This window comes from Rutilus rutilus, assembly GCF_951802725.1.
Source record: "Rutilus rutilus genome assembly, chromosome: 7".
Lineage (NCBI taxonomy): Eukaryota > Metazoa > Chordata > Actinopteri > Cypriniformes > Leuciscidae > Rutilus > Rutilus rutilus.
Window position 1 is genome coordinate 48,171,588 of NC_140221.1, and position 12,500 is coordinate 48,184,087.

General features: G+C 38.4%; 1 protein-coding gene across 2 annotated transcripts in view; it reads right to left on the reverse strand.

Annotated features, from left to right (window-relative positions):
- ythdc2 (YTH domain containing 2) overlaps window positions 1-12,500 on the reverse strand; it is a 40,389-nt gene that overhangs the window by 5,966 nt on the left and 21,923 nt on the right. For both annotated transcript variants that reach the window (XM_084415370.1, XM_084415369.1), the window contains exons 21-28: window positions 12,062-12,334; window positions 10,686-10,812; window positions 9,738-9,943; window positions 8,449-8,638; window positions 6,886-6,995; window positions 5,858-6,005; window positions 3,651-3,756; window positions 2,556-2,670 (exon numbers count right to left, since the gene is read on the reverse strand). In XM_084415370.1, coding sequence (XP_084271496.1) covers window positions 2,556-2,670; window positions 3,651-3,756; window positions 5,858-6,005; window positions 6,886-6,995; window positions 8,449-8,638; window positions 9,738-9,943; window positions 10,686-10,812; window positions 12,062-12,334 — 1,275 coding nt within the window. The remainder of the gene's footprint in view (window positions 1-2,555; window positions 2,671-3,650; window positions 3,757-5,857; window positions 6,006-6,885; window positions 6,996-8,448; window positions 8,639-9,737; window positions 9,944-10,685; window positions 10,813-12,061; window positions 12,335-12,500) is intronic.

A 12,500-nucleotide genomic window follows, 5' to 3' on the forward strand; every position in this document is an offset into this window, starting at 1 on the left:
AAGTTCATTTTTTTCCTCATTATTGTACACACAGCACCCCATATTGACAGAAAAACACAGAATTGTTGACATTTTTGCACATTTATTAAAAAAGAAAAACTGAAATATCACATGGTCCTAAGTATTCAGACCCTTTGCTGTGACACTCATATATTTAACTCAGGTGCTGTCCATTTCTTCTGATCATCCTTGAGATGGTTCTACACCTTCATTTGAGTCCAGCTGTGTTTGATTATACTGATTGGACTTGATTAGGAAAGCCACACACCTGTCTATATAAGACCTTACAGCTCACAGTGCATGTCAGAGCAAATGAGAATCATGAGGTCAAAGGAACTGCCTGAAGAGCTCAGAGACAGAATTGTGGCAAGGCACAGATCTGGCCAAGGTTACAAAAAAATGTCTGCTGCACTTAAGGTTCCTAAGAGCACAGTGGCCTCCATAATCCTTAAATGGAAGACGTTTGGGACGACCAGAACCCTTCCTAGAGCTGGCCGTCCGGCCAAACTGAGCTATCGGGGGAGAAGAGCCTTGGTGAGAGAGGTAAAGAAGAACCCAAAGATCACTGTGGCTGAGCTCCAGAGATGCAGTCGGGAGATGGGAGAAAGTTGTAGTAAGTCAACCATCACTGCAGCCATCCACCAGTCAGGGCTTTATGGCAGAGTGGCCCGACGGAAGCCTCTCCTCAGTGCAAGACACATGAAAGCACACCTGAAGGACTCCAAGATGGTGATAAATAAGATTCTCTGGTCTGATGAGACCAAGATAGAACTTTTTGGCCTTAATTCTAAGCGGTATGCGTAGAGAAAACCAGGCACTGCTCATCACCTGTCCAATACAGTCTCAACAGTGAAGCATGGTGGTGGCAGCATCATGCTGTGGGGGTGTTTTTCAGCTGCAGGGACAGGACGACTGGTTGCAATCGAGGGGAAGATGAATGCGGCCAAGTACAGGGATATCCTGGACGAAGACCTTCTCCAGAGTGCTCTGGACCTCAGACTGGGCCGAAGGTTCACCTTCCAACAAGACAATGACCCTAAGCACACAGCTAAAATAACGAAGGAGTGGCTTCACAACAACTCCGTGACTGTTCTTGAATGGCCCAGCCAGAGCCCTGACTTAAACCCAATTGAGCATCTCTGGAGAGACCTGAAAATGGCTGTCCACCAACGTTTACCATCCAACCTGACAGAACTGGAGAGGATCTGCAAGGAGGAATGGCAGAGGATACCCAAATCCAGGTGTGAAAAACTTGTTGCATCTTTCCCAAAAAGACTCATGGCTGTATTAGATCAAAAGGGTGCTTCTACTAAATACTGAGCAAAGGGTCTGAATACTTAGGACCATGTGATATTTCAGTTTTTCTTTTTTAATAAATGTGCAAAAATGTCAACAATTCTGTTTTTCTGTCAATGTGGGGTGCTGTGTGTACAATAATGAGGGGAAAAAATGAACTTAAATGATTTTAGCAAATGGCTGCAATATAACAAAGAGTGAAAAATGTAAGGGGGTCTGAATACTTTCCGTACCCACTGTATATCGGTTATCGACTTTCAAATATAAAGAATTATCGGTTATTGGTTATCGGTTATATTCATATCGGTCCATCCCTAATACTTACCCAGTTAATTGGCTATATTAAGAATGTTTTCGGAGATGTAATGTTTAAATATGCAAATTAGGTACTACCTAATTAAATATGCACTCATTTGCATACATTTCCAGAAGAGAAATCTGAACACTGGATGAAGCCAGGGTTAACATTCTTGCCTGATTCTGTTGACATATTGAATGTTTTTCCAGAGGAGATTCTGGATTTCTCTTTTCATCAAAAATAAATACATTTTCATCATGTTTTAAGGAGTAAAATGTTGTATATATCAGGCGAATGATATATGAACAAACCTTCAGTATATAGATATGAATAAAACTGTAAGGTTTGGTGTGTGTGAAGCTGCTGAAGTGGAGATTTATGACTTTACAGAGCAAATAAAGTGCAATAAAATAAACACTTCAAGTCCCCCTGTAGTCAATCATTTTATCCCTTAAAACTCACCAAAATGTCTTATTTAAACGTTTTTTCCTTGAAAAAAAATCCTCATGCCTTAAAATATCTTGAATGTAACTCGACACCCTTGCCTCATTTAGTATGCGCGGTTCTATGAATATGCAAATGAGCCCCGCCTCCACTCACTCACTCAGCTCAGAGATCCACTGGTTGACGATCACACGTTGATCTGATTGGTTACAAGGTAGTTTGTGACGTCAGAAACACCAGAGATTTCAAAGCGTGTTTTTGAGACGCTGAGGAAATACTCAGCAATGGTGTCGACTTATGAACTTACACATGCTTTGTATTAAAGCAGATTAAAAACACCACATAGACACATAAACAACATTAAACGCTGGATTTTCACCACAGGGGGACTTTAAAAGTGTATTTTGGATGTTTGGAATAGCCTAACAATGACTACTACATGAAAAAAGGCCCTGGTTTTGTCTTAAATATTGGAAGTGCATCTAAAATGAGTCGTGAACCTCGTAACGTCACGTACTTTCCCAGAAGCGGGAGATGAAGGGTCGTCAGCGCTGTTGAACGGGACGCGATCCTCTACCAGCGGCTTCGAGTGAAGCGATCTGTGATTCTTCATCTGAGACACCAGCCGAGGTCTGCGGGAAACACACACACACACACACACACACATCAGCATCACACATCAGCATCACACCAGCCTGGCGCTGCATAGCACAGTGTGTATGATAGGGCCCACACACACACACACACACACACACACACACACACACACACACACACACACACACACACACCTGTCCGGGCTGGGTGATCTTAGGGTCACAATACAAGGGTCTTATTAAGGGCCGGTAATATTATAATAAGATCCTCTTCATACGTCAGAAGGCGAGCGAAATCTGACCGGCTTATTGTTTGTCATGTTTGCAGAGAACTTTAAGGCCCCCTGACATCAAAATGCAAGTTTTTTAGCTTTTAGTATGAATATGTTATCTTAAAGCTTATGAATAAGCTGGTGTGTTACAAAACAATGACATAATTCACATTTAGGAGATATAAGCATTCAAAACTCACTCTCTCACTTCCGCTAAAACGAATCACGGATTTTTATGACATCACCGTGACTTCAGCTTCTCATCACATCTTCTGTCCAATAGCATGCTCTCTAGACTCTAAAGCTCCGCCCCCTATGCTATAAACACCACCTGGCCAACGTGACCGTTGACACACACTGAGCATTATGGGTTGGAGTGTGTGTTCGGTTGCTCAAACATTCGAGGTTAATCCCGTTCTCCAACTGTACGGTCAAGAACGAAATGAATGAATCCTCTACTATTGAGTCCAGCGTATCATCAGCGCTCGGAGTCGCTTCCATGGTGCTGTCAGTCTGTGAGGGACACTAAACGCTATTGGCTGTTGGAAAAGGGGGAGGAGCCATTCAATATGTCCCGCCTTAGCTTCCTGTTTCAGTGGAAATTACGTCAACGCATCAAACAAAGCTGCGCGTTCCAAGGCTTTAAACACTGAAAGAGTCTGATTTTCATGATATGCCACCTTTAACGGTTAGTCGACACACACACACACACACACACACACACACACACACACACACACACACCTGTCGGGGCTGGGCGGCTCCTCTGGGCTCCTGCAGGTCGTTTGCGGGGCCTCGTCAGAGTTCATGGGTCGGGGTCTCTGGCCGATGCCGGTGGGCTGCTGGAGGCCTGTGTGAGGGACACAAGATAGTCAAATGTGCTTTAAACCAGTGGATCCCAAACGTTTCTTGTCTGAGACCCCCTGTTACCCCAAGAAAATATTTAAGGCCCCCGCTTCACATTTAATGATATTATTGCTCTTGTAAGCTTGCAGCAAGGATGACAAAAAATGTTGTTTTTAAACAAACGGCATGTTTATTACTATAGATATGTGACCCTGGACCACTAAACCAGTCACGAGTCGCACGGGTATATCTGTGGGAATAGCCAACATTACACTGTATGGGTCAAAATTATAGATTTTTCTTTTATGCCAAAAAAGTGAGTGAGTGAGTTGACGTAGTGTAACAGCGCAGCGCTTCTGGGTCGTACGTCAGAACGGAGGCTCGCTATTGGCCAGAATCACACGCATCACACATGACCAGCGTCGGCCAATAGTGAGCCTCCGTTCTGACGTACGACCCAGAAGCGCTGCGCTGTTACACTACGTGAACCCACTCAGAGACACACAGAAGAACATGAAGAGTTGAATAACGTCGTTATTTGAGGTTGTTTTTGCGCACAGAAAGTATTCTCGTCGCTTGATAACCTTAAGGTTGAGCCGCTGTAGTCACTGGACTATTTTAAACATTGTCTTTACTAACTTTCTGGACCGGCAAGTTTCACTAACAGAGAAGCCTATGAGGAGTGAGACAGCTCTCAGATTTAATCAACAATATCTTCATTTGTGTTCTGAAGATGAACGAGAGTCTGACGGGGTTGAACAACATGAGGGAGAGAAATTACTGACAGAACTTTCATTTCTGGCTGAACTAACCCTTTAGGTCTAGAATAATCTCACGACAGATCGAGTAATAGTGAGTCTGGAGTAAAAGCATGTTATTAAATGTTGTCTTCTGTTGGACAAGAGGTTCATAAATGCTTCTCGTGTTTGGAAAGAAAGTAATAGTAAATACTTTAAAAAAGTAATTAGTAATAGTTACTAGTTTCTTCTCACAAATAGTAACTGAGTTAGTAACTGAATTACATCTTTATAAAAGTAACTAATTACCAGTGAAAGTAACTATTGAGTTACTTAAAAAAAAAATAATAAAAAAAGTTAAAATATGTAAAATAACTTGGATGCCCCCAATATTAAATATGTTAAATGAATGAAATGGACACTAAATAGAATAAATTATTATTATAAAACATTGTACACTAATCTACACTATTTTGCTGTGGGACAATGTGAGAGACATCTATTAAACTCAATATATTATTGTAAATATTATCATTACTATAGTGGAACAATAAAACACAGTAGATGGTTTAGAACTTTTAATATGTATTGCAGAAACTGGCCAACAGATAAGTCTAAAAATAAATGATGCTTCTCAAGAAATGTACCAAAAATGAATAAATAATAATAATAAATATACATACACTCTTTGTAGTGCAAATTAAAGTGATAAAACTGTCACACAACTGGTAGACGTACTGTACAGCCTACCTGAAGTATTGTCTTCCTCACTAAAGTAAACAGTTTAACAAGAAGTGCTCTCAATATAATACTGAACAATGTACCAGAAATAAATAAAATATAATATTTTTGGGGGTTATTTTTTATAATCTAGTGGTGAGGTTGTGAATTGCACCCAACAGAAGTTACGGTGGCCGACAGGAAGTGATGTCGTCGTCTGAGACCGCAGAGAGTAGCCAGTTAAACAATGAGGTTTCTTTACAGAGATAAATTAAGAAATTATATTAATTTGTTCAGTAAAATGATGTTATTGCGAATATTATTGTCACCTGTTCATCATTGTGTCAGTGTTTTATTCACTGACTTTAGCTGAAGCTTCTCTGCACGAAGAACAACATAGTGACGAAACGCGTTTGTCCGTTCAGGGCCACCGTAGAAACATGTGGATGTAAGCGGACCCGCGGTGTGTGTAGAGAGAAATGCCTCATTCTAAGCTAATAAACACACAACGCTTCATTATGTAAGATCTTTATACACCACTGAAAACACAGTTATGTTTATGATATTGCATTTCTGTCAACAGATCCTACTAAATATCACACACTGCACCTGTAAGTCAGGTGTGTAAGAAGGAAAGATGTAGCACACCTGAGACCTGCTCCTCTGCCGACAGCACCGACACCAGCGTGCGGATCGTGGCCTCATCCAGCTGAGAACAGGCTTTAGACGGAGAGCGGATGCGGCGCAGGAACAGACTCTGCCAGCGCTGTCTGAGCCCGAACACCAGCTCCGCCATCTGCACACACACACAGACACACACACAGTTACTGTCTGAGCCCTGATCTATTAGAATTATTTCTGAAGGATCATAAGACACCAAAGACTGGAGTACTTGCTGATGAAAATTCAGCTTTGCATCACAAAAATAAATTACATTTTTAAGTATATTAAAAAAGAGAACCATTATTTTAAATTGTAATAATATTTCATAATATTAATGTTTTTTTTTTTTTTTTTTTTTTTTTTTTAACTGCAGGCTTGATGAGCACAAGAGACTTCTTTCAAAAGCATTAAAAATAGTAATGTTTCCAAACTTTTGACTGGTACTGTATATATATTTTTTAAATAATAAAATAATCATTCCAAAAATAATGTTGAAATCCTTTCAGGAAAACTGAAACCTGACAGAGATAGTATAATTCTGTAAAATATAGATTTTATTTGGTTTATTTTACTGTATATTGTTGTTATTAATCTAATTAAACTTTTTTATTCTATTTATATTATTTTATGTTTACAATACTTCAATTTTTATTACTTTGTAATATATGTATTTATTTATTTATTCAAATTCAAGTTCAAAGAGCTTTATTGTAATTTTATTGTATATTACTGTTATTAATACATTTTATTTTATATTTATAATATTTAAAAAAATATATAATAAAATAATCCTAAAAAAGGATTTTGAAATTTAATAACTGCAAATGGACACAGATATCGTATAATTATGTCAAATATAGATTTTAATTGCTTTATTTTATTGTATATTGTTATTAATTTTATTAATATTATTTTTAAAGTAAAATAATCGTTCCAAAAAGGATTTTGAAATTGAATAATTGAAAACTGAATTTTCCGTTGAATGCAGCCTATCAGAAAGATGTTAGTTTGACCTCTTGGTCCAGTTTGAAGTTGAGCCACTCGTCGATGCTGATGTGAGCCAGACGAGCAGTGGCTCGATCCTCCACCTCACTGTCACTGCTGTCGTTCACACTGTCAGCGGCTGAAACACACACGCAGTAACATCAGCGTTCAGCTGCAGATACAAGCAGCATCTCAGATACTTACAACTTACAAGATAGTTATGCATGATGTATCGGCCCTCATATCGGTTCATTTTTAATGTTATCGGTCTGATAAGAAAATTTGTCTGATACATTATAGCTGATAAATGATGGATTATTATCAGGCTCTCAAATTATATGAAAATTTGGATTAAGATTTATCGGCCGATATATCGGTTATCGGCTTTCAAATATAAAGAATTATCGGTTATCGGTATCGGCCAAAATTTTTATAACGGTCCATCACTACTTAGTATTAGGGATGCACCGATATGAAAATTGTGGCCGATATCGATAACCGATAATTCTTTATATTTGAAAGCCGATAACCGATATATCGGCCGATAAATCTTAATCCAAATTTTCATATAATTTTTAAGAGCCTGATTACAAAAACAAAAGTCTCACCATTAAAATCCACGTCTCAAACACACAGTTATAATGTTCTCATGATCATGTTCTGTAGCCGATATGACAGACTTGCGCTGCACATGTTGCACTGAACTGTGTTTTCCTTTTATGAAGTGATTTCAATCATATTTCAAGTTATTCATAACCATCATGTTGAACAGTGCGCATCTGAAGAGTCTCAGCTGAAGGAAATAATACATTATTTATCAGCTTTAATATATCGGACAAATTTTCTTATCAGACCGATAACACTAAAAATGAACCGATGTTGGCCGATACCGCTATGGTGGCTGATATATAAGGCAAGGCAAGTTTATTTCTACAGCACATTTCAGACACTATGGCAATTCAAAGTGCTTTACACAGAAAGAAATTGAAATAATCACAAAATAAAAGCAAGGAAAATCAAAAGTTATAAAAGGAATTAAAGGTGCAGTGTGTGATATTTAGCAGGATCTGTTGACAGAAATGCAATATCATAAACATAACACTGTTTTCAGTGGAGTATAAAGATCTTACATAATGAAGCGTTGTGTGTTTATTAGCTTAGAATGAGGCATCTCTCTCTACACACACTGCGGGTCCGCTTACATCCACATGTTTCTACGGTGGCCCTGAGCGGACAAGCACGTTTCGTCACTATGTTGTTCTTCGTGCAGAGAAGCTTCAGCTAAAGTCAGCGAATAAAACACTGACACAATGATGAACAGGTGACAATAATATTTGCAATAACATCATTTTACTGAACAAATTAATATAATTTCTTAATTTATCTCTGTAAAGAAACCTCATTGTTTAACTGGCTACTCTCTGCGGTCTCAGACGACGACATCACTTCCTGTCGGCCACCGTAACTTCTGTTGGGTGCAACTCGTAACCTCACCACTAGATGCCGCTAAAACAGACTAAAAATCACACACTGCACCTTTAAGTACACTTATAGAGAAAACGTATGGCTTGTTTTGTCTCAGTCCTGGTCACCTCCTCTGTGCTCCTGTAAGGCGGAGCTCGGGAGTTTAGCACATCCTCCGAATATAGCGACGGTCAGGGGCGTAACAACAGAGCAGCATCTCACGCTAGCGATCCTGTGCGCGCGCGTCATCTCGTCGTAAATCAGCCAATCACAGGGCAGGGACTCCACGGCTGCTGCCTGGCCATTGGCTGGAGGGATCTGGGTACAAATGTGTGGAGGAAAATAACTATTATGTTATTATATAGAACTACACTGCCGTTCAAAAGTTTGGGATCGGTAAGATTTTTTTTTTTTTTTTTTAAAGAAGTCTCTTCCGCTCACCAAGGCTGCGTTTATTAGATTATTAATAGAGAAAAAAACAGTAATATTGTGAAATATTATGACAATTTAAAATAACAGTTTTCTAATTTAAAATGTAATTTATTCCTGTGATCAAAGCTGAATTTTCAGCATCATTACTCCAGTCTTCAGTGTCACATGATCCTTCAGAAATCACTCTAATATGATGATTTGATGCTCAAGAAATATTTATCATTATTATCAGTGTTGAAATCAGTGATATCAGTGTGAATCATATTAGAGTGATTTCTGAAGGATCATGTGACACTGAAGACTGGAGTAATGATGCTGAAAATTCACAGGAATAAATTACACTTTAGTATATATTCACATAGAAAACAGATGATGTACATCGGAATAATATTTCACAATATTACTAATATTTTAAAAACATAAAAAATCTTACCGAACTTGTTATGAACTTTCACCTGTAACTTGAATGATACTAAAATAATAAACTAAATAGAGATAAAAAAATAAAAATAATAATAAAAATGACAAAAACAACAAAATTACTAAAAGTTCAAATGAAAAGCGATAAATATAAAAATAAACTAATTCAAATTATTAACAAAAACTATAATAATATATGAATGATACTAAAATAAAAACTATATAGAGCTAAAAAAAAAAATGTTTAAATAAAAATTAAAACTAATTTAAAATATGAATAAAAACAGTATATGAATGATACTAAAATAATAAACTATATAGAGATTAAAAAACTAAATTGCTAAAAGTTAATTACTAACTCAAATTATTAACAAAAACTATATATGCATATATATATAACTATATAGAGATTAAAAAATATATAAAATATAAAGAAAATATAAATATAAAAACTAATTAAAAATATTAATAAATACTATAACAGTATATTTTTTATTATTTCCCAAACTTTTGAACGGCAGTGTGTATATATATGTAAGGGTTTGCTCAGATTCTCCACACGGACCCTCTTGTACTGCGGCTGGCTCAGGACAGATGTGGGGTGAAAGCGAACCCTCTTCTCTCTGGAGCCCGTGAGGCTCATGCTGTCCCGCTCCACATGGATCAGGTTGGGATACATCCCAGAAACCAGCGCGGCCTTGACCACGGCCCAGTTCTCCGAGTTCTGGTTCACATCCCGGATGTCCCCGCCACCCCTCGCTCGCACGAAACCTGCAGAGACAAACCAGTGTTTCGGTTCACGGCTCAGAACTCTTACTGATGACAGACTGTCTGAAATGCTTTTCTTACTCAGTACTTTTGTCTTGTTCGCTAATTTGAAGGAGAAAGTTAAATGTGCGCGTCCCCACGGGCATTCATAATGGTGTTCAGCAGAACGAGCGTCTTCAGTTGATTCCTATGGAAAAAAGCTCGCTCTGCTCCCGTGGACACACACCGGTATGAATGCCCGTGCGCATTTTAGTTTCGCTTTCAAATTAGCGCCAATTCGGGGAAGGATTGCTTGAATCGTGAGCTCATTAGCCTATTATTCTTAATGAAAAACACAACAACTAAACAGTACAATGACAAATTTGCTTAAATAGGCGCTTTTACATTTCACTTTGACACCATATATTCCTCCATCTTGTCAGTCAGCTCCTCACTCTCGTGATTAATGAAATCTGATCTGTGCTGCAACTCTTGTTCAGCTCACGTTTTATGTTCAGTTTTTAACTGTAGTGACTGATCTCTAACTGAACTAAATGATTTTATAATAATAATAAAAAATCAACGGTGGGGGGGTGGTGCCGCAGTGGGCAAGTGATGTAAGACGGTGTCAACACCGACTATTGTAGCAAGCCTACTGGAGACTCGCTGTAAAAGATGCGGTCGTGAACTTTGACCTGTGGCTCGGAGCTCTTACTGACAGACTGTCTGAACTGTTACTGTAAAAGATGCGGTCGTGAACTTTGACCTGTGGCTCGGAGCTGTCCCAGAAGCTGAGTCCGCATCCCGACGATGATCTCCATCGTGGCCTGAGAGAGGAAGTTCTTCTCACAGAACGCTCTTTCCCAGCCGTCACTGCGAGCTTTCTGCCACGCCTGAAGACAACAACAACAACTGAATAAAACATCATGAATAAAAACTATAACAGTACATGAATGATACTAAAATAACAACTATATAGAGATTTAAAAATATATATATATTACAGTAATATTTCTGACCTGTGGTTATTACAGTAATATTTCTGACCTGTGGTTATTACTGTAATATTTCTGACCTGTGGTTATTACAGTAATATTTCTGACCTGTGGTTATTACAGTAATATTTCTGACCTGTGGTTATTACTGTAATATTTCTGACCTGTGGTTATTACAGTAATATTTCTGACCTGTGGTTATTACAGTAATATTTCTGACTTGTGGTTATTACAGTAATCTGTGGTTATTACAGTAATATTTCTGACCTGTGGTTATTACGGTAATATTTCTGACCTGTGGTTATTACGGTAATATTTCTGACCTGTGGTTATTACAGTAATCTGTGGTTATTACAGTAATATTTCTGACCTGTGGTTATTACAGTAATCTGTGGTTATTACAGTAATATTTCTGACCTGTGGTTATTACGGTAATATTTCTGACCTGTGGTTATTACAGTAATATTTCTGACTTGTGGTTATTACAGTAATCTGTGGTTATTACAGTAATATTTCTGACCTGTGGTTATTACGGTAATATTTCTGACCTGTGGTTATTACGGTAATATTTCTGACCTGTGGTTATTACAGTAATCTGTGGTTATTACAGTAATATTTCTGACCTGTGGTTATTACAGTAATATTTCTGACTTGTGGTTATTACAGTAATCTGTGGTTATTACAGTAATATTTCTGACCTGTGGTTATTACGGTAATATTTCTGACCTGTGGTTATTACGGTAATATTTCTGACCTGTGGTTATTACAGTAATCTGTGGTTATTACAGTAATATTTCTGACCTGTGGTTATTACGGTAATATTTCTGACCTGTGGTTATTACAGTAATATTTCTGACCTGTGGTTATTCCAGTAATCTGTGGTTATTACAGTAATATTTCTGACCTGTGGTTATTACGGTACTATTTCTGACCTGTGGTTATTACAGTATTCTGTGGTTATTACGGTAATATTTCTGACCTGTGGTTATTACGGTAATATTTCTGACCTGTGGATATTACGGTAACATTTCTGACCTGTGGTTACTACGGTAACATTTCGGACCTGTGGTTATTACAGTAATTTTTCTAACCTGTGGTTATTACAGTAACATTTTTGACCTGTGGTTATTACAGTAATATTTCTGACCTGAAAGGCCCGGAGCAGGGCCATGTGGTCGCTGAAGGTGTTTGCGGTGAAGCGTTTCCGGCACAGCATGGCTCCGCGCTTCTGAGCGGCCTGAGCCGGCAGAACGAACGGGTCTCGGTGGGCCAGCGTACAGGCGATGGTGAGGATCGGGTCCAGACACTTCAGAACCACCGCACACAGAACCATCTTCCCCAGGTGAGGCTCCACGGGCAGGTCGGCCAGGTGAAAGCCCAGCTCCGTCAGGTTCTCCCAGGGGTCCATGGCATCGATGGTCTGCGTGGAGGAGTCAGAGAGCAGGGGATTCAATTACACTGCAAAACATGCTTTTTTTACTCATTTTTGTCTTGTTTCCAGTCCAAATATCTACAAATTCTTAAATCAAGATGCATTCACTAGATGAGTAAAATGACATAAGATATTATATCTTGTTTTCTGGAGA